At 47.1% G+C, this 23,452-nt stretch overlaps 1 protein-coding gene across 1 annotated transcript in view; it reads right to left on the bottom strand.

Annotated features, from left to right (window-relative positions):
• Positions 1-23,452, bottom strand: part of LOC149361824 (uncharacterized) — a 73,390-nt gene that overhangs the window by 2,338 nt on the left and 47,600 nt on the right. The window contains exons 2-4 of the mRNA XM_089568163.1: positions 9,990-10,147; positions 7,723-7,796; positions 6,807-6,890 (exon numbers count right to left, since the gene is read on the bottom strand). Of these exons, the coding sequence (XP_089424289.1) occupies positions 6,807-6,890; positions 7,723-7,796; positions 9,990-10,147 (316 nt within the window). The remainder of the gene's footprint in view (positions 1-6,806; positions 6,891-7,722; positions 7,797-9,989; positions 10,148-23,452) is intronic.

Below are 23,452 nucleotides of genomic sequence, written 5' to 3'. Positions count from 1 at the left end.
TTTCCCTGCAAGGTCATCATGTGCAGACCGAACAAAATGACTGAAAAACAAGTGACAGTGAAATTAAAACATCCAACAACCAGTTCAGCTCAGATCTCCGAATTTCCTGTAGGGGAGCACTGGGAGCAGGAAAGAGGTTGAACGGCATATTTCGACCAATTTTAGTTTCCTAATCTGCGCGATGGAACAGGAAAAAAAAAGAGACGAAAAAGTAACAAGAAGGGTGCAGTAAAATTAACGAGTAGTCCACACGTGAACACGGCCGCATGAAGCGTGGGTCACTTTATATCGCGGGCAAGCAGAACACTTAATAAGAGGGGAATGTGTCTCGCAAGTCATCGGGGCTGATATCTGCCGAAAATCCTTTCCGATAATTATGATTTCCCGCGCACAATTATCACGGCTCTTGAGAGCCAATGTTCGCACCAAAACGTTTGCAGTCACGAACTGCCCGATCAATTCAGCGATCATAGAGACTGTTTCCACTGATGGGATTGTCGGCCATATATGCTTGGTAAGGTCGAAATTTGGGCGTTGCAGTAAGGATATGCCTAATATAAGGTGTAGCATCGGTCTTAGTTCGCTAAATTTCGTTGGAAGGGAGATTTGAGACGAATACCTAGTCTAGGTTTAGAAACTAAGTTCCCAGTCTCCAAACATGTCAGTTCTACAAAATCTGAACTTGAAAGAGCGGCAAAATAGAGCAAAAGCGGACAACATGTAGCGATGCCCCTCGAGAATTTCGTTAACTGCCCAGAACTGCTCGCTTCCCACGATTGGCTCATTGACCTCAGCGTGATGCACTGCTTTGAGGGAAAATAGCATCGTGGAGTTCAGTACAACTGCGGCAGTGCTGGGCAGTTAATAGAGAAAAGAGAGGAACACAAAGTCGGAGTAGCTTCACAATGGCAGGCAGTGATGGCGAAACAGGAATATGGGAAGAGTTGCATGCTTCGTAAAGTCAGCCTGCATGACTGCTTCGAACGCAGCAACATTTGAAGACCAAGAAAATCATATTGGCTCCTGCAGTCATTCTCATTTCCTTCGCAGCTTGAGGCTACCCTGACTTCGGGAGACGGCTGTAAAGCATGGTGTATCAATGTCGGCGGGCGGGCGGGCGGGCGGGCGCGCGGACGGACGGACGGATCGATAAGGCTGAACCTTTTGAGTCGAGCAGTGGCCCAAGCCACCTCCCCATGGCTCGTGAAATTTCACTATTTTTCTTGATTGTAGCCATCAGTCCGATTACGTTCGCTTGGTTACTTCTACCCGCCTAAAATTATTTTTCTTCACTGTCCTTAAACGTTAATGCTTTGAATATATTTGCCCCACTGCTTTCAACTGCAGTTGAAGCCCTTTACAGAAAAGTATGAAGTGTACAGCTGTTTCTCCTCCTCTCCACACGCACCGTATAACGTATCTGTCTCATAGTTCCTGACTCGATATGTCTTAGTGCACAAAAGCTCACGTCCTGGCCTCGAAGAACAAACAGCTTCCCCTAAAGTTATCGTAGATATTTTCTTTGGCAATCAACTGCTTAAGCATTCTGTATATTCCCAGGGCGATTTCGTCAGAGTCCCTGTTTTCCCCACATCCCTCTTTTTCTTTAACCTTTTGTTTAACCGATCATTCTTTATTTTGTCCCCCAAGTGCTGTCTAGATATTTTCTTGACAGCTTTCTAGTTCGGTTTCTCTATTTTGTGCCGACATTTCTCATGCACAATTAACTGAAAACTTTCCTAACTCATTGTTTTTCCCCCATTTCCCTCAATCACTCCTCAAATTCTATCTTACTACTAGGTTCCCTGCCCTCGTACGGCGCTCACCCCTATACACCCTGCGCCCCCTGATTTGATATAAAGCCATTATATCCAAAAGCAAGCGTCTCTACACCATGTTGTTTGATTTCTAACCCTGCCTGAACATCTGGTCTCATACACAGGACCATATTGCCGAAAGTCAGACTAGTAACCATCACCTCTTTCAAAATCCCTCTTACCACTTCGCAACTATTGCAATTCCAGAATGCTTATTTTTTATGACAGCTACATTCCTACCAGCTTTAGTAATTAAATATTTTTCATGCTCTGTCAGGTACTCAGCACTGTTATTTATCTGCATCGTAAGATACTTGTACTTATCCAATACCTCTAGCATGATCTTCTCTATTCTATCCTCGTCGCCCTCATTAAATGCCATGACTGCAGATTTTCCTAACTATAGTAGAAACCTAATCAGTCTCCCTTTGTACCGCAGATGTCTATTGCCACGTATCATTGTAGTGTTTGTTCGTTCACGCTCAAGGCTGCAGGAAAGCGTTGTTATCACTTTTGTTCGTGACGCGAGAAGCGACCGGACTAATCTCGATTGTTCACAGCCATGAACAGCTGCATCTACTTGTTTCTAGATTACTCTAGATGATCCCGACCTGTTATCTCGAAGTTTCCTTGCCGGCTTTAAATTGAACGATGCCGCGAGCGGCGGACGTTCGTAGTTCGACGATTGACAAGCACGCTTGTTACTTACGCCGCCACCGAGTGATTCAGTTATTTTGAGGGCGCAAGTCAGCCCAAATAAAGAGCTTCGTTTGCAAGTCTTTCTGGTGTCTTACTGACCGCTGGACTGCCGTCACTACAACGTGACATCTGGTGGAGGTGCTGGGTAGCCTTCCATGTACTGGACACCCCCAGCAAGTTGCGACGCCAGCCCTTCGAGTCATTCACCGGAGGACTTGACTCCAGTCTACCACGCAGCCTCTTGGAGCCTCCAGCCATGACTTACGCCGCAGCAGTGCGCCGTCCTGCACCTCGACGATGGCACCTAAGCCCCTATCGCCATTAGCCAGCTGCGCTGGAGCGCCGCCCTCTCGCCCCAACTCGCCCGTCCTACGAGCGTCGCACACGGCCTAGGAAATGCGACGAGTGGAGAACATCCGACCAGCGCCGCCAACTATGCTTCCACTGCGGAGAAGCCGGTGACATTCTCCGGTACTGCCCATACAGGAGAATGGGCATCCGAGGATTTTCTTACGACGCCCCACGACCCCGACCTGGCCTGCGACCAGCCGCAATCGAAGAGTTCTTGCGTCGGGAAGAATACTCATCGCCGAGCCGCCCATCTCGTTCTCCGTCGCCATCGTCACCGCGCTATGTATCTCCTAGCCGAGGCTACGCAGTGCGCGGACGCTCCCCCGGCCCCCGAAGGTTAAACTGAATAAAGCAGCCTCTGGAGGTGAGGTTGCTTCTGAGCGCAAGAACTAAGACCGTCCATCGACGGAAACACAAGACTATGCCTCAACTACGACGACGACCCCTACGACGACGGCCCCTACGACGACGGCCCCTACGACGACGACCACTACGACGACGACCACTACGACGACGACCCCTACGACGACGACCCCTACGACGACGACCCCTACGACAACTACGACCCCTACGACGACAGCTACGACGCCGACGACAACTACGACGACGACGACAACTAGGACGACGACGACGACAACTAGGACGACGACAACTAGGACGACGACGACGACAACTAGGACGACGACGACAACTACGACGACGACGACATAGCCAGACTTGAAAGCTTTTACCGCGGCCCTTAAACCTTATTACGAACGCTAAAGGACTCGAAGTTCGCATTCTCCGCGTTTATTTTCATTTTAAAGCATCGAGACGATGCTTCTTTGCGAGGGGGGTAATGCCACGTATCATTGTAGTGTTTGTTCGTTCACGCTCAAGGCTGCAGGAAAGCGTTGTTATCACTTTTGTTCGTGACGCGAGAAGCGACCGGACTAATCTCGATTGTTCACAGCCATGAACAGCTGCATCTACTTGTTTCTAGATTACTCTAGATGATCCCGACCTGTTATCTCGAAGTTTCCTTGCCGGCTTTAAATTGAACGATGCCGCGAGCGGCGGACGTTCGTAGTTCGACGATTGACAAGCACGCTTGTTACTTACGCCGCCACCGAGTGATTCAGTTATTTTGAGGGCGCAAGTCAGCCCAAATAAAGAGCTTCGTTTGCAAGTCTTTCTGGTGTCTTACTGACCGCTGGACTGCCGTCACTACAACGTGACACTATCATCTAGTGCAAATCTTCCTCTTTTTCAGCCATTACTAGTATATCATCCGCGTACATTAATACCGGTAATGAATGTTTAATCTATTCGCCTTGCTTGAAAAAAAAGGTTGGAGATAAAACCATTGGAGATACAACATGAGCAACAAAGGTAACAGAGGACATTCTTGCCTAAGCCCCCGCTGTATCTATACAGGATCTCACATTTTTTTTTTCATATGAAGAGCACTTCGTTACTTTTATCGATATCTTTTAAAAGTATATTTACTCCATCTTCCCCGTCCAATGTGCCCAGTATGTCCCATAAATCCTCTCAATAACAATATTGTAGGCTTCCTTGATATCCAGAAATGCTAGCCATAGGGGCTTGTGTTCCTTTTCAGGAATGTACATGGTCTGTTCTGAAAGTAGTAGGACTCATTTTTTTAAACAAAATTTGTTCAAGAGAATAGTACAAACGATTACAATTTTTCAAGGTAGCACCCTTCCGCACCTACTCACTGCTGCTAATGAGTTTTAGTTTTTGTACGCCTCCAGGAACACCTGGACCGGAATGCTGTTTAGCTCCCTCGTCACGGCCTGTTGAACCACCTCTACCGATCCGTGATGTTTCCCCTCGAGCGTCGATTTTATTCTCGGGAATAGAAAAAGTCTGGCAGGGCCAAGTCGAGGCTGTAGGGCGGCTGAGACAGCGTTGCCGCCTTGTGCGGGACAAAAAATCGGGGTCCTCATTCAGATGACGAAGAAGATCCTACCGGTTGGCCTTTTCCTCCTCTGACAACACTCCCGGCACCTACTTCGCGCACGCTTTCCTCATGGATAAGTTTTCTGTCACGATCCCAAAAACTTGGGTTTGAGGAATGCACAAGTCATCAGCAATCATTCTGATAGATCACTGTTAAGTAAATGTTTCCCTCGCTACACATTTTCGTTGGTCTTGCTGGTCGAAGGGCGTCTGAAGCGGTCGTCTTCCTCCACTCTTTCCTTACCTTCTCGGAAAAGCTTGAGCCTATCAAAAACACCTTATCTACCCATGGAAGCGTCACCGTAGGCCTCCTTAATCATGTTTTGAATCTATTTGCCCGTGTTACTAAGATTTACTCAAAATTTGATCGCGTATCGCTGATGCAGTAAACGCTCGACGATTCTGCGTGACGAGACGTTTCGACAGGGGTTCACAGTACAAGCGACCTCCTCTCTTCAACGCCAGAGAGCCGACTGCCGATTTTCCCCAGCATTCCTAATATCCCCCTGCAACGAACCTGCACGCGCAGACCACCTCTTGTCCGCCCGTTCGCCCAGGAAAAAACCAGTCCTACTACATTCAGAACAGACCATGTATATATACTGCGTCAATGTAAACAGATTGTCTCTAACCTCGTTTGTTTCCGGAACCCATTTTGCAGCTCCCCTAGCACCCCTTCGTTTTCCACCCATACATGCAGTCGGTCCTTTATAATCTGCATCACCCCACTGTAAACCACAGACATCACTGTTATGGGACGGTAGTTTTGTGTCATCTTTGTCCCCCTTTTCCTCATATATCATGTTCATTCTGCTTAATCACCTTCCATCGAGAGCTTTCCTATTGGTTATCATTTTTCTCACTACCTGTCTTAGTGTTTGCTTGGATTTTGGTCCTAGCTTCGTTATTAACATCGTCGGAATACCATCGGGTCTTGTCAGCGTGCTAATACGAACCTTCTTATCTGCCCTTTCCCGCACTCTTTGTCTAAGCGCTAGAACTGCAATGACTGTTCTATCCACCTTCGATAAATTATGTGTAACATTTCTTTGTTTGTTTGTTTTTTTATTTTGCCATCATCCTTGTTCCTATATATTCCATTCCTTCATCCCCTTCTAGCCGAATACCCTGATCTGTAACTCTAAACCATTGATCTTCCACGTCCGCTCTCGCTGTAAAGTTCGCATTGCCCAAATAGCCCCGTACTAAGCGCTCTGCTGCTAATTACTGTTCCAGAGACATTGAAATCCGAGATTTTCTCGTCTATCAGCTTTGTTTGAGCTCGGCTTGGCTTGGTCTGGTGGGTATGGTTTTGAAGGACAGGTGCATGATTTGAAATCGACTTAGGAGGCATAAATATCATCCATTTCAAAACTCGTTCCAGCTTTGGCCGGTGTCGGGATTCTGTCTCTGGCTGACAATATCTTCAAGCCGTTTTTCAAGAGCTAAGCGCGTTGAGATATCGCACATATAAAAATGTAGCCACATTTTCATCTTCTTGCTTACTCTGTGATAAATAGACTGATCATCGCGTTAGTTTCGGCGACATTAATTTTTTAATACCGTAGGAGGAATGAAGCTGAAGAGTACGAGTTCATATTCTGCGCTTTAGAGCCTTGAGTTCAGCTCTCGCTCATAAGAAAAACTTTAACTGAGATTTTCACTGTCACATGCGTCTGATAGACACCTTTAGCATACCGTGTACCATAATACCGGTACCGGTACCAGAGTACCGGGAGCCTGCGCCCAGCCAATGAGCATGCGCAAATCTCCTTGACGCCGCCAGATGGCGCCAGGCACCCGGCAGCTACGCGCGCGCCTGCAGCATCGGGACCAATCAGCGAGTGCTCACCGGCGGCAGGCGGGCTCCCGGTGCTCCGGTAACGGTAACGGTAATACGGTAGACGGTATGCTAAAGGTGTCTAATATCGCAGCCACCCGTTCGTTTACCAGCTGCTAGAATAAGCTTCTTACCTGAGTTTATGTAGCTGTGGCGGAAAATTTTGCAGTTCTCGCAGTCCCTGTATGCCACAGTCAGGTTGAAGGCGATGCTGGAATCTTTGAGAGAGAACCATTATATTAGGCACAAAAAACTTGATAGCAAAGTGCAACCAGCGCTTATCAGTGTGGCCTCTGTTGTGAAGGATTGATCCGTCGACTGAAGTTAAGCTTTCCAAAGCAAATAGAGGTTCGTTTTTTTCAACGAAAAAGTAGTTTTAGCTCCATACTTTCAAGAGAGCTTTTTCACAACTTGACAAAAATATTCTTTTCGGTCTTCTGGAGTGTCATGTTTTAGCCTTCGTGCACAAAACCTTCGCGCGTTCGACTCGCGTATACCAATCGAGCGCGCCAGTTTCTCACATACAGCGTCCTTAGCATAATGTAACATGTAGCAGAACTATAATGAAATGTAAGAAGCTGTTTCTCTCACCTCAAAGTGTGTGCGGAAAAGGCACCTCTTGATAATAACAGCTTGCTTAAGAGGCAATTGTGCATGAATGTCGAACAGTGCGCTTAGCATGCGAACTACAAAACGAAATCCCAGTAAAATGCGAGAACGGTGGTTCCTCCATGAAAGTAATCCGATGTTTAGTTCGAACTAGGACTTTGCCTCGACCCTAAAAGCACAATACTGGGCGAGCTATGTTGGCAGGATGTAGTACTGTTTTGTCGAACGTAGCAACCAACGGCTTATTTTTTGCCCAAAATGCGCGACCATGCCATTTGTTCTTTTAAATTATTTTTTTACGCAAAAAGAGACCCGTCGCCGCAACATGAACAGAGCATTGCTGCCAATAAGAAATTGTCTGAGAAGATCAATAAAAACACCTCAATTTGTTTACAGATAATAGAATGCTTTTTGTCCGTTTTGTCAGTTAGGTGGACTCACCTGTAGCACTCTGCACGTTGATTGTGTTTTTTACGTCATAGCCAGAGGAAGAAACAAGGGTCAGGATGACATCTCTGAAAACAAAAGTAATATTTGTCCACTGGCCTACGTAACCTATCATTTACATCGTCACTTTGTTTTCTAATATCTTGGAGCAATTACTTGACTCGAAAAGTAGCTCTTAGATTGTAGCTTTAACTGTATGCTTACAATCCGCAATAAATACTGCAGTGTTCTCACCCTTGCTGAATATGTTATTACTGAGATGTATGCAGCTGAAAGAAGTAATATTATTGTACAGAAGTGGATGCAAATGTCCTTTTCATAACTACACATAAAGCATTGTTCTCTGGTGAGCTCGGAGCAGATGCATGAAAAATTCATCTCTTCGGGGGCCCAAGCAGAGAAATTGGCAAATGAAGTAGAGCTATAAGAGTTTTACCTTGTATTTTAATTTCTTTATTTTTATTTACAAAATACTGCGGACACTGAGTCCAAGCAGGGTGGACGAACAAGTCAGTGAAACCGAAAAAAACGCAACACTTCAAAAAAAGAGAAACACAATGTAGCAAGAATTGGGCAAAACTCATGGGGGAATGGTTTCATTAGCCGATACCAATCTGTTATTGTGCGCGGAAATAACGAAAACTTGTAAGTGTCTGTTCTAGCGAATATAGGGTTTAGGGAACGGGGTTGTGCTGACGACTTTGTCTGGTTGGTGCCGGGGTCAAGTATGATGAGGGATCGAAACCAAGTTTGTTATGTAATAAGAGAGAAGTAAATTATAACCTAAGCTTTCTTCTGCGATGTTCAAATTGTTCAATTTTATTACTCTCCATTAAGGTGGTTGGGGAGTCAGTCAGTCCTTGCATATTTTTTTAAAAATAAACCTGACAGCCCTTCTCTGTATTTTTTCCAGATTTTTTATGCCAGTTTTAGTGTACGGGTCCCACACTATGCATGCATATTCTAGTTTAGGTGTAATTATTGAAGAATTACAAAGTAGCTTAATGTCAGAAGGTTTATGAAGTTTATGTCTTAAGCAGCACAATTTTCGAAATGCAGCAGAACAGATATTGTTCTGCTGCAGACTGACAGCTCGCTTCAAAAAAAAAAAAGAAAACGACGCACAGTGTAGGTCTGAGAGAAACATTCACAGTAGGAGAGAAATGTTTGAACATTTAGACAGAAAGGCAGAGGGGTCGCTAAGACTTTGCATGTTCCTTATGAGCACTCTCGCTTTAAAAAGTTCTTGCCAGGAGAATGTATTGAGGGTGCACTGACAAAAAACTGTTTTAAAATTATAAGGTTTGAGTTTAAAGGTACCCTGAAGGGGAATCTGAACGCATGTTTTTGCCGCAGGAACTTGATCTACACGTTCCCAGCATTCTTAGAAACATCGATTTATTGCCCTGTACGGCCAATTTCATAAATTAAATCGGATTAACGTCCGGCTCCCACTTTTTCTTTAATTACCCGCATACTGTGGGAGGAGTCGACCAACTCATGGAGTGCCTTTCAGACATTCGCGTGGCGACTTTGCTTTCGCTTTTATTTACTTTTTTAGTTGTCCGTGAATAAATAGGTCTAGTCAGAGGCTAGAAATCTCCAAATTAGGCCCACAGAAATAAAGATACACGTGGACTCTTTGCTTTCGCCAATCCCTACGTATCACTCCGCCGAGTGCAGAGCGGCAAGCCGCCAGTGGACTGGTTGAAAGTTTGATCGACTCCTCCCACCGTTTGCGGGGAATTCAACAAAGAAAGGCGGGAGCCCGGCGTTAATCCTATTTAAAATAGAGAAATCGACCGCACAGGGCAATAAAGCGAAGTTTCCAAGAACGCTCGGAATGTGCAGATCGAATTCCAGCATTAAAAATCCGAGTTCAGATTCCTCTTCAGGGCATCTTTAATAAACATCATCATTGTCGCCCGCTCCAACATGCGAAAAACGAAAATAACTGCTCGACATGGCTGTGAATTAACATCTTCAACTTCCACATGTATTCACGTGACAATCATTTCGCTTTTCTTAATATTTAAAGTGCTACCGCTTAAAAGTATTACAGAACGCTTCTGGTGGAAATTCAGCAGGTTTCAAATACAATTCATCGTGTCAAGTAGTTCGCGCAAATGTTGAGTGTTCTTTCCACGGGGCTTCGCTCATTACTTTCAGCGATCACAACACGTAAAAAAAAAAGAAGACTGTGACGCATGACACATTCCAGAACCAACATAAAAAAGAAGTCATTGCACACAGGTACTCACAATGTAACGTTGGGCGAAAACTGGGCTGTGGCTGTGGTGGAGCCGTTTGTATAGGGACCTGTTTCCGTGGTTCGGATACACGTGCCGTTGCCTCCGAAGTAGGGATCACTTTCAAAGTTTCGGTACACTTCGTACCACGTTTCGTTGAAAGGAAAACACTGCAGTGCGAAAGGAGAATGTTCTTACTGTGTGTATGACAATTCATCATAATCATATTTCGCCATGAGAATAACGCAAAGGACTTCACTAAGCAAGTGATGGGATAGGCGGGTCAGTTTCAAGATTCTCGAAGTGCCTCACGGACAGGGACGCGAGACCAATACGGAAGCGGCTCAGTTGCATGAAAATGTCGTTTTATCTTTTGAATTCACAAATTTATATGGCTTCAATTACGGAAGTAGTTTCTCATCTCCATATCTCTCACTACAGCCTTACGGCTACAAAGTAAAGCCAACCAGTTTTCTCAGACTCGTTGAAACTGGAACAGTTTTTTTTAATAGCCTTTGACATGTTAGAGAGAAAAGGAACACAGCGCAGCTCTTTAGGCAAGGACTAGAGGACGGACGAACACCGCCGTGCTGTGTTCGCCGCACTGCGTCAGTGCAGTGGTGCTAGTCCTTCCTCTAGTACTTCTCTAGAAAACTGCATTGTGTTCCGTTTTCCACTGCAATGAATCACCAACTGGTCTGGTCGGCCACGCTTGCTGCGACAGGAACCAGTGAGCAGCGCTTGAACGGGTAGACGTTGTATATGCTAACTAGGCTGACGAGGGCCGTGCAGTGCAACTTTAACAGTTACATATCGGTGTGTTTTCAAAATGTGGTGACTGCGCGGTCACTCGAACAGTGCATCAAGGTCTTGGAAACGAAAACAAGAGCATTGTTCTGCCCTTGTGATTCCATGAACGCAAGGCGCTTTCTTCCGGGGAGATAACGGCTTCAACCTCGAATGCTTTTTTATGTTATGTTCTTTACGTACACGTTCTACCCAGCTATTCGAATAATATGCCAGCCCAAATACCATTACACAGTGTTTTTCCAATGTGTAAAACACACAGGGTTCTCCGAAAGTGCGTCGCAGAGGATTTTAGCGTTTCGTATTCTCGTGCCCGAGCAATGAAGTGCAGCGCAAATCTTATAATTGATTGCACCAGTCGGTTCTAAAGAATCACAGAGCATGCAGCGTCACGCGAGACACTGTATTCAACGAACAGCGCTGCGTATCGTCACGTGTGCACTACTATTCATCTCGTGACTCGCGTGGCGTTGTACGCTTCGCGGTGGTTTTAACTGATGTTGCTTTTCAAGTGGGCATGTTTACACCCCTGTTTTCTTGGTAATTTTGGCTGTCTTATCTTCGTTACAAAGTAAATAAATATTTGATCAAAACAACAAATCGAAAGTTGAAATCTCGAAATCATTAGGCTATTTAAGACTAATGGCCACAAAAATTACCAAAAGTAAACTGAATTTCATCTTGAAATATAATAATATGTCCTATTGTCACTAGAATCATAGAGTTTACTCAAGTTAAGCTAGGCTGTGTACTTAATACATAACTGTGCGGCCACGTAAGCTCGATGACAGCATACTAGCTGCGGCAATAAATTCTTAATTTCAGGAAAGGCAGTTTGAGCGTTTTAAAAGCTGCACGTGTAAAGAGAAACAAGGAAAGTGCTCCTTAAGACAAGCTGTCTCTTGGCGGCGACTTCTGAATAATCTCCCTGTGCGTGGAGTCACACGGACAGAATTTATACAGTGGTTAGAACATAATATAGCAAGATCCCTGCTGAAAAAAGTTCTATGATGCAATAACCTCATAGATCATTCATCATAGAATATCATACAATCTGTATGACATGTCATACAATCTGTATGATATATCATACAATTCGTATGATATATCATACAGATTGTATGATATGTCATACTGATTGTATGATATTCTATGAGGAATGATCTATGAGGTTATTGCATCATAGAACTTTTTTTCAGCAGGGATGGACAGAATTTGCTCCCTAAATTCTAAAATAATTGAACCCATCTGGTGTGGCCTGGTTTTGCTTTCACCATCTATGGAGAACTTTGCGCTACCTCCGAGATTCGGACTGAAGTGGCGACACATATGCCTCAAAAAAGGTGTTGCAGTCTCAGAACTATGCCTATCTCCACTGCACGACAGAGGTTTCTCTCTCGCACTGACTTCCATTTAAGCCTCTACTGTGCCAGTTGCAGCCGCCCTAACCCGGAAAATCCCATAGTCTCACAAGCCTACGTGACTGTCCACCACTGCACGCTGCCTTTAATAATTTGTAATCTAATTTGTCACGATAGTTGACCATCCTCTCGCACCTAAATGCGCTACACGGCTTGCTCATGTCCATTGCCTCTTGCTTTAAGCTAGAATATGTGTAACTCCTCTTCGTTTCTTGCTGTGTTTCACTCAACTTGTGCGAAATTTAAAGAAGAGACTACGCCCTGTGCGAATATTTGACTTGTGCACGGTTTTAAGAACTGAACTTAAACAAGTGGACATATATTTAGGTATGCCTGGTTTTCTAATTAAAATAAAGTAGCTAACTTTCCTGTGGTAGCCTCTGGCACAAAATTTTCAGCGTAAAAACTCTATAGCGTGTTAACAGTGCTATTGTAACGTTGCAGTGACGGCAGTCCAGCGGTCAGGAAGACAGCAATAAGATTTGCAAACGAAGCTCTTTATTTGGGATGACTTTCTCCGGCAAAAGAACTAAACAGCACGGTAGCGGCGTAAGCAACCAGCGTCCTTGTCACTCGTCGAACTACGAATGCCCGCCGCTGGCGGCATAGGTCAATTTAAAGCCGGCAAGGAAACTTCGAGATAACAGGTCCAGATCATCTGCAGTAATCTGGAAAAACGTAGATGCAGATCTTCATGGCTGTGGTCAATCGAGACTAGATCGGTCGCTTCTCGCGTCACGAACAAAATAATAACACCCCTTCCCTGCGGCCTTGAGCGCTAACGAATGAATACGACAGTGACAGGTGGCATTACCCCCCTCCCAAAGAAGCGTCGCCTCGATGCTTCAGAAATGGAAATAAGCACGTGGAATGCAAACCTCGTGTCCTTTAGCGTTCGTGATATGGTTTAAGGCGTACGAGATGTACGACTTCCTGGCGTGTGCGTCGTTGCTGAGATGCTGTCGTGCCGTCGGGGATGACTTCATAAGCCAGGTCATCAATGCGACGGAGAACCCTGTACGGGCCAAGTAGCGTCACAGCAACTTTTCACTCAATCCACGGCGGCGAATTGGAGTCCATATCCAAACAAGATCACCCGGCTTGTAATGCGCGTCTCGTCGACGCAGATTATAGCGTCGCGCGTCGGTGTTCTGCTGGTCTTTATTGCGAAGCTGCGCAAGTCTTCGGGCTTCCTCGGCGAGATGAATGTAGGCGGCGACGTCGAGGGTGTCTTCTTCGGAAACGTGCGTGAACATTGCCCCGAGTGTTGTCGTGGGCTTCCTGCCGTATACAAGCTGGAATGCGGTAAACCTGGTTGTCCCCTGGACGGCAGTGCTATAGGCGAAGATCACGTAGGGCAGCATAGTCTCCCACGTCTTGCGCTCTGCGTCGCTGTATATAGAGAGCATGTCTGCGATGGTTTTGTTCAGACGCTCTGTGATTCCGTTGGTTTCCGGATAATAGGCAGTTGTCCTTCGATGGCTTGCCTGACTGTAGCGATGGCTTGCGTCAGCTCCGCTGTAAACGCCGTTCCTCTGCCTGTGATAAGCACTTCGGGGGCGCCGTGTCGCAGGAGAATTCGTTCGACAAAAAATTTTGCGACTTCTGTTGCGGTACAATCAGGCAAAGCTTTTGCTTCGGCGTAGCAGGTCATGTAGTCGTTGGCCACGATGCTTCAATTGTTACCTCATGATGAAGTCAGAAAGAGGCCGAGGAGGTCCATTCCTATTTGCTGAAAGGGCTTAGTCAGAGGTGGTAAGGGGTTCGGGAGTCCGGCTGGTCTAGTCGGAGGCGTTTTGCGTCGCTGACACTCATGGCACGTTTTCACGGAATGGGAAACGTCGGCAGCTAGCCGCGGCCAATAGTACTTCTCTTGGAGCGGTGCAACGTGCGAGCAATCCCGAGATGCCCCTTCTCCTCTATGGGCAGTACCGGAGAATGTGAGCGGCTTCGCCGCAGTGGAAGCATAGTACTGAAGACGCGTAGCTTGTTGGGCCAGTTGGTGCATGGTAGTGGAAAACCAGCGAAAAGGACGCATTCACAAGGAGGAGAAGTGCACAGGACAACGCTGGAAACACAACTGAAAATTCTTTACTTGGTGGATCACCAACATCAGAACAGGGCGCACATGCGCGAGAGCACCACAAACACTATCAAAACAGCAAACACAGAATAGATTAATCGAGCGAAGATTCCATGTGGCAACCTATGTCCCATTCATGAAATTGTACTCTTTTGCCGTGAACCTAACAGAGCTGTCGCTGACGCATTCAGTTCCTAACTGCTTGATTTTAAAACCTTCTAAGGTTTCCCGTTTCATCTGTGTTTTTCCGCGGCCGATGATTTTGATATTATGGAACAGAGGGGTGCAGTCTTTGCAGTGGTTGCAATGTCCTGGCAGATTTGCTGTGTTGCCTGTCTGCAGCGAAGTGCGGTGCTGCCTCATACGGTCGTTGACGCATTGACCTGTTTGACCTATGTAGGCCTTGCCACAGGACAGTGGGAGCGAGTGAAGAACATCGGTTGTGCATTTGGTCAACATGCTCTGGTGTTTGACATTACATTCCTGTCGTCGCTTTGTTCACGCATCTCAAAAATTAGCACAAAAAAGAAATGTAATGTCAAACACCCGAGCATGTTCACCAAATGCACAAGCGATGTTGTTTACTCGCTCCCACTGTCCTGTGGCAAGGCCTACATAGGTATAACAGGTCAATGCTTCAACGACCGTATGAGGCAGCACCGCACTTCGCTGCAGCCAGGCAACACAGCAAATCTGCCAAGACATTGCAACCACTGCGAAGACTGCACCCCTCTGTTCCATCATGTCAAAATCATCGGCCGTTGCAGAACACAGATAGAACGAGAAATCTTAGAAGCTTTTAAAATCAAGCAGTTAGGAACTGAATGCGTCAGCGACAGCTCTGTTAGGTTCACGGCAAAAGAGTACAATTTCATGATTGGGACGTAGGCTGCCACATGGAATCTTCGCTCGCTTAATAAATTTTGTGTTTGCTGTTTTGATAGCGTTTGTGGTGCTCTCGCGCATGTGCGCCCTTTTCTGATGTTGGCGATCCACCAAGTAAAGAGTTTTCAGTTGCGTTTCCAGCGTTGTCCTGTGTACTTCTCCTTTTTGTGAATGCGTCCTTTTCGCTGGTTTTCTACTACTGGAAGCACAGTGGTCGGCTCTGGTCGGGTGTTCTCCACTCGTCGCATTTCCTCGGCCGTGTGCGACGCTCGTAGGACGGGCGGGTTGGGGCGAGAGGGCGGCGGTCCAGCGACGCTGGCTGAGGGCGTTAGGGGCTTGGGTCCCATCGTCGAGGTGCAGGACGGCGCACTGCTGCAGCATAATCATGTCTGCAGGCTCCATAGGCTGTGTGGTTGTCGGCATCGCACCCAAGGCCAGTTGAAGTTCGCGCCGGGTGACGTCCGTGAGCGATATAAGCTGCGGCTGCGTTCCCGTTGGCAGCAATCGTCGGAGCTCTTTTCCCACAACTTCACGTATAACCTCCCGCAGGTGATCGTTGTTAGCGGTGTCCGGGCAGATTGCCCTCATGGGCGGTGAGGCCGAAGTTAGAGCCGTCGCTTTCTCCTCCCTCCCCCCCCCTTCCCCCCTTTAGATGCCACGTTCTTCCACACCCGTTTCTCTGGGAAGGAGCGCTGTGTGGAAGAAAGAGTTCCCATGGTAGCTGTCACCCACACTTCGCGCACTTTTAGTGGGAAGCTCCCAGACACCCTTAGCGCGTGTGGGGGTAGCGGTCTCGGACTCTAAGGAGATGCCCTCGACTCAGCGTGGCAAACTCAGCGGAGACCAGCCACCAAGTGACAAGAGGTTTTTGGGCGTTCGGTGCCCAGCTTTCGCTGGTCGCAAGCCAGAGAATGGGTCGGAGCCAAAGGTTCACAAACAAAAACAAAGTTTATACAGCAAAGAGACAATACAGAGGATTTCACAATCACTAGTACGGACACATACAAAATGATTAATAAAACATTGCAACTCGTGCAAAGTTAAACTCGAGAGAGAGAATACAATTCAGGCAATATTGCACCTTAAGTGCGCTAACACAAGAGAGAAAGGTAAACAACCAAAATACAATTTGTTCACCGGTCACTGCGGCAGTCCGACGACCAGAGTTCCACGACGATGCCGTCCCGCAGACTGGCGAACGTTGCCTCGTTGGTCCGATGCTGACCGGGTGGTGTTTTCCCGGGAGTCGAACGGGCACGCTTCGATGAAGCTTAAACGGCGGTCCGGACTGACTTGACAGCGGTCAACGTCCTTCTTTTATAGGCTCGCTTCCACGTCTGTTTGTTCTAGGCGCCAAAGTAGGCGCGCACATACACGCAGCAACTCCCGTGTAGTTTCCCTTCCTTTCCTTCGCCGGCCGCGCGTCCCCATTGGTCAGAGGTCGGGGGTCGCGTCTCGAAGTTTCGAGCGTATTCCGGCGTGGCGCCACCATGGCGGCGTCGCCGACGTCCGAGTGCAGAGGAGGGGGACATGTCTTAGCGCACGCAAGGCTTCCCCCTCTTCCCCCCGTCAGCTGTAGAAGCAACTCGGATGTTCTAGAGAAATCTTCGGCGTGGATGACTCATCCCCTCGGCGCACGCCGTGTCGGTGAGCGGTGGCGCTCCGCGGGGGTTTCCTCCTCTCCTGTTCGTCTCGTGCCGGCGAGACGCGTCTGCGCGGTGCTGTTTTTCTTTGTTTGCTTCAAAAATGCGCCGAATTTTGTGACAGTAGCCAGTGTGAACCTTGTGGCGTCGGTCACACAACGGCGAAATGCAGGTGTAGAAGCCCTAGTCCTAGCGCACTCAATAACGTTGCGAACATCATGCAGACAACAGAAATGTGGCTCCACAGCAAAGAGGAGCCGACATGTCGTGATTGATACATCTGGGTGTCATAATTATATTTGCAAATGTCGTAATTCGGGTGAATAATGCGACAGCTCTTCGGCACCTTTTCTTACTGACGGTCTAGTCTTCCTTAAAAAATGCACGCATCACGAATATGACCAGCGGTTTTGTAACGAGAGCTACATTGTCCTTATTATCGCCGTTTCGCTGTGGCCTGTGGCCACACCGCGAGCTGAGCCGTTGACTCGCAACCACCGCTTGCCGGGCCATCTGGGGTGACATGCAGTGAAATACTAATGCCTGCAGGTGTTTGTATTTCTCTTTTAATACAATTGAGCACAAATATTGTCTCTAAAGAGCAATAGGCGCATTAAAATTTCAAATCTTTCATCTGCACACCACTCGCGCACTTCAAATAAGACTGCTCACAACTGTGCTAGTGCACAGCATTATAAAAAGTGTCACTTTATATTCTTGCATGGTTTTGTTTGCCAGGTTAGGTTCGCTGTTGTTATGGCACTTAGGTGACAGTCACCATTCCTTGTAGACGTATCCGAGAGCGATTTTTTTACGCGTGAACAGAACTGTGGTAAAGGCTGTTGTTCCGTCTGGATGGAACATTATCTCGCTACAGCCTTGCATGAAATACATTTTGAAGGCTGACACAGCATGCTCCTTTCAGAGGAAAACATTTTTTGAGACGTGCACGCTATTTGCGAAAATGAGGTCCTAAAAATATTGAGCCGTTAACGGTACATAAACGAGTGCTTGCATATGACAATCGGATGAAATACATGCAAAAAAAAAACGCAAATAATGAAAACGCATTTCACAGAACGTTTCCGAAGTGGTGTGTAAAACACATCTACAGATACACATACTTCTGAAAACTACAATTAGTAGTTTTATTACAAATGCAAACATCCAGAGTATATCAGTCGACAGCCACTCGTGATTGTCGCAGTCACTGAGAAGGCCAAAGGTGATTACGATGAGCTTCATCAGCATTATCGTAGCGCTTGACGTTATAGAGGAATGCCTTCTAAAAAAAGATTCAAGGCCTCACCACCTATTTGGATCTGCAAGCCTCCTTAGCGTCAGACAAAACAATTCAGGGCCTGAAACAGTCGACTTTTCTGCAGTTGTGAGGCGCTGCGGAATGAGCAGAGCTGTACAGAGAACTCATAGTAGTCTGCTTTAGAAACGCGGACCTGCTGTCTGAAGAGCGTGGGGTCCACGCCGCCGATGTATAAGGGCGAGCAGTACCGAACAAGCTCGCCATCGTGGTACATCTGTGCATACGCTTGCATACCAAGACGCTGAGCAGCTCCCGTTCTCCAGTTTATGATGCCATCAGTTTCTTTCCATGATAAGAAGAAAATCACTCGGAGTCTGTAGAGAATACTTCCTCGAGGCATGGCTACAGTTGGTGAAATGGTCTCAACTGCTCCAGGGGCTCTGACTGCTCAAGCCCTCAGAGTCTCAGGTGGCTAGGTAGTGCACTGTGCATGCAGCACCCTACGGCACGTATGCTAAGGCTGGCGATTGGATGTTTTCAGCCGCGATCAAGCTAGTTCTCTCATTTCGCGGTTCATGACGCTAGGAAACATGGAAGAAAACGTCTAGATGCATTCCGCACATCCACTTGAGAGACGCGACGCCATGACTATGGTACGTCCAACTAAAAGTGTCGGGGTTGCCCAGTTTACAGTGTACGCAATGCAGTGAATATGCTTTCAACCAACAAAAAGTTTCTGATGTATGAATTTATCCTGAATGAATCGAATTCATTCTAAAGTTTTAGAATACTTTTCAATAATTGGCGCGAAGCTCAATAGGGACGACGCAGTTTATTTTGGTGACTGTTTTAAAAGTAGAGCGCACTCCGGCACCTCACAGCATGCTGTCGCGATCGGTCTTCTCAGAAAGAAGGGTTCAGCACCGCGACACGGTCCACTCGTTTGATGGCATTCGCATATGTGGTCTTCAAGACTGAGTTAAGCAAGAGACTTCTGCCAAGTTTAGCAAGACCTGCCAATATGCCCGGCGTCGGAGGCCTTCAATTGGGATTCGACATTAGTTTCTATGTTCTCGTCTCAGGTAGTAAAAAGCAATTTTTCTCTCCATATTACATGAAGGACACAAAGTTACTATAAAGAATTCATCTAGCCTGTCTCCTAGTCGGCACCAATATAGCGTTTTTCCGACATCTACAGCTGTAATTTTATGATTTCCAGAGTCCCGGTTTGTGCTTCCCTGTTCCGCCTCATATATTAGCTTTCTATGAATATTCACAAAAGTACTAAATCATTACACCCACATTCGATTCATACTCGATTCGGTGGGAAACCTAGACTTTTTGTATTCAAATCGCTCTCGTACACTCCTAACAAACAGTGATTCAAATCCTTCCGATTACAAGCAAACAGCCGCACTAGCATAGCAAGAAACGTATAGAAAGGCATAAGCCAAAAGCAGTTGCTGGCAAGGGCGCAAATATTATTCAGGCAACTACTCAGTGTGGACGAAAAGGTTCTGTCACGGTTTTGAGGTACCGCCTAGGGTCGTAGTCGGTGACGAAAACAATTGCTAGCTCTGGGCCTACACGGTGCAGGCATCTGAAACGACAACTACTCCGTGAGCCCCAAAAAACCTGGACGTTCCCAAACCACAACACTCTGCTGCCTGTGATAGTAGCTTGTCTTTTTAACTCTTCTCCCAGGGCTCCGACGTCGTTACTCCTAGCTAACTTCCAAGTAAACGACCGCCACAAGCTCGGCGTGGAATTACCGGCTTGCTTACGTAATTAAGTAGATATGGAGGTCGTGGTCATGAGACCAAGGGGCTGCGAGGTCAGGAGCTGGGAGGTCGTTGCCCTTGGCCCAGCCTCCAGCAACCATCTGTAGAAAACTCATTTCTATGTAGAGGCGCCTTAATCTAATCACGAATCCTGGTAGGACGCTGCTGACAGCTGAATAATGGTGATTAAAACCTGTATTAGTACTTGCCCAAACTGCAAGAAAAAAAAGGACTAAATAAGACACGCGAACCACATGGACTAGCGTAGACTTGAAACTTTATTTCATAAATACGGACAGGTGGCTTTTATGGCATGGTTATCTCACTCAGCAGACGCCTCGCGGTTGTTCCGAACTGCGACTGTTGACAACGGGTCGTCTCAGTAGACATTAGCTGATAGACTCGCAAGTGAATAACGAAACAAAAATCAGGGGCGTTTTAGCTCGGGCCTGATCACGAATTACCGTGCGCTACCAAGGTTAGCCCTTGTTTTGCATGCTGCATACGACTTTCTAGGATTCTTTCTAATTTAAAATGGCTTACCTTGGTTCATCTACCATACTATGCAAGTTTGTGTTTTATTTCATCATTTTTGACTTGTACTGCCGTGTAATCAGTCATTTTCTACATTCATACATCCCAGCGAGCCCTCATACCACTCCTGGAGAAATGATGCAGCTGTTAAGCGACGCGCCAGTGCCCTGCAGTGAAAGGTACTACCATTGGGGGGGGGGGGAGGGGGGCTTCTGAGACCCAGGCTGCTCTTCCCGAGGAACTTGTCACGCCAAATTGTTATTTAAACTGCAACCTTTCACGACGTGCAATTTCCTCACAATCTGCCAACGAATTATGAGCAAGTCGCGGTTCAAGCGCCTTGCCCCTATCTATACAGCCGACTCTCCACGATCGTTACAGACCACCATTCTTTGTACTGGTTGTCCTCCTTAAAACACCTGTCTGGGCGGCTCGGGTGCTGGATTCTCCACCTCCAAGAGTTTGATTGATTTTAGTCACATACAAAACAGGTAAACAACGTAAAGACGCCGACACCCTTTTTCGTTGTCCGCTCACTTCGCTGTCACCCAAAACCCCGTCGCCTCTTTAGTGACCAGGCCGTCCTGAGCATACACCGCATCATGCAGTGACAACCACCTCCATTGATTCCATCTCTCCAATCTTGCCCAAAGAACTGGTCTCCACTCCGCAGTCCAATACTTACTGCCGAACGCTCATCGACCACCTCACCGGTGCTACACAGCCTCCGAATGCTCGCCTGCGCCACCAGCTCACCAACTTCACCATACAGAATGGCACGCTTCTCCGGTACACCTGCAATCCTCTTGACCCCTCCTGTGTTCCGGTCGTTTCCCACTCCCTCCACCGTCACCTGTTGCAATCATTCCATGATGATCCGACTGCTGGTCACTTGGGTTTCTAGAAGACCAACGATCGTTTTAAAAGCTGCTATTTCTGGCCGGGACTTTCGCCAGCGCTGAAAAATACGTCACTTCCTGTGTTTCCTGTCAACACCGTAAATGGTCAACGTCTGCTCCTGCGGGCCTTCTCGAACCCCTTCCCTGCCGATTCACCCCGTTTGAAGTTTTCGGCATCAGCCTTTACGGGCTTCTGCCGTTAACATCGGCGAGCAATCGCTGGTTTATCACCGCTGTGGACCATCAGACCAGATAAGCAGAAACGGCTGCTCTTCCTTCAGGCTCCACTAGAGAGATAGCCTATTTTTTTCTGCGCGCTATTCTTCAAGTTCTTCATGCCCCGACTACCACCAACAAAACAACACTCGCTTTTCACCCCCAAAGCAAAGGCCTCACAGAACGCTTCTACTGGACCCTTCAAACATGCTTCACACCTACATTCAACCTAAACATACCAACTTGGATTCCCTGCTACCATTTGTTACCTTTGCTTAAATTACTGCGCTACAACGAACAACTCGTCACTCACCCTTTTTCCTTATTCATGGCCGGACCCCTATGTCCGGCCATCATGGAGGCCACAAAGGCGCCGTCATGGAGGCGCCTTTGTTTTCTGTTCCTCTCCCCTCTTCAGAATTCACTTACTGCCTCGCCCAATTCCCTGAACTAGCGGGATTGAACACAGCAGGTTCACAGGCCTCCTGCAAACTCCGCTATGACCTTACCCGCCATGCAGTTGCTTTTTCGCCTGGTGATGAGGTTCTGCTCTGGACTCCCGTGTGCACTCCAGGGTTACGTGAAAAATTTGTGAGCCGCTATGTTGGTCCCTATACAATGCTTGCACAAACGTCCCCCGTCAACTATCGTGTCGCTCCCCCTTCACCTGTTACGGACCGTCACTGTCATGGCATCGAGATCGGCCACGTGTCACGTCTCATCATCTCCCATCGCCGTCTTTGTCGCGTCCGCCATTCCTGCCGTTGGCAATAAAGCCCGCTCCGGGCGTTCCAAATCTCTCAATAGCATTACATCCACCGATAGTCAATCTCTTCATATCACATCTCTTCCCCAGATACGGCTGCCATGAAAATGTTAGCTCCTTTATCTCCTTTCCAGCCCCTCAACAACTTCCTTAGAGCTTCGCACAATGAACGGGTCATTCCTGCTATTCTCTTACATTGCTTCAGGACGAAGTTTCCGAGCGTGCGTTGCCAGTTCTTGTCTGACACCTAGACTGAAGGCTGTTGTGTGCGTTTTTCCTGCGAAAGGCACCTGAATACTCCTATTGTCCTACTCTTGCAAGGCCTTTGTCAACACAAACAGCTTCATGGTCTTTAATAGCTTGACTGTGCTACGTCTTTTTTTACGGTAATGATCCACAGGTTCGCAGTTCCTGGGCATTGCTTCTAGCATCATCTTTAGAACAGACCTTGCGGTACGCCGACAAAGCATTTTGCTCTACTTCGCATAAAAGAAATATGCCACAATGGGGAAACTAAAGGAAATATGTCAAAATAAGGAAACTAATACCTGTACGGCTAAGTGAGCTTTCACGATTCAGTTGGGTTCGACAGAGGCAGTTTCTTAAAGCTTTTAAACTTTTATCTCAAGTCGAAACCTATGAACTACAGTCGACGTTACCATATTTCGGAAACAAGCATATGTGTTGGATTGTGCATAGGTTTGATGTTAACGCAATGACAACAACGAAGTCCTACGGGTGTCACGACACGACTTTTTATGTCGCGACAGGACATCTGGATATCCCTAGAAGATGCCTAAATCATCTGGGGCACCTCATACACATCACTATGGCCAGGATTTCTTTCTCCTACGGAGATCCGTAGCATGCCTATGGGGATCTACAGAGGACTCGGTCGGACTGTCCTGGCTATGGTTTATTTTGCTCTTGAACAGGTATAGCAAAGTGCTAAAGCAGCTCACAGACATGTTTCCGCAGCTAAAAATTTATTGGACAGCTCTCATATCACACCCGCAGCCAAGATTCACGCGACGCGGACAGTCTTCAAAACCCTGTCAAGTCATCAACAATGTGGATCAATTCAACTTTCATGTTACGTGGGCTCCACCACAACCACTGAACACCGAGAAGGGAACACGAACACATGTCCTGCGCTGCCTCCTTAGTCATCGTTGCTTC

The sequence above is a fragment of the Amblyomma mixtum genome, chromosome 2, assembly GCF_055824585.1.
Source record: "Amblyomma mixtum isolate Tamu chromosome 2, ASM5582458v1, whole genome shotgun sequence".
In the NCBI taxonomy this organism is placed as follows: domain Eukaryota; kingdom Metazoa; phylum Arthropoda; class Arachnida; order Ixodida; family Ixodidae; genus Amblyomma; species Amblyomma mixtum.
The sequence above is the reverse complement of the archived record's forward strand: the minus strand, read 5'-3'. Positions and strand labels throughout refer to the sequence as shown.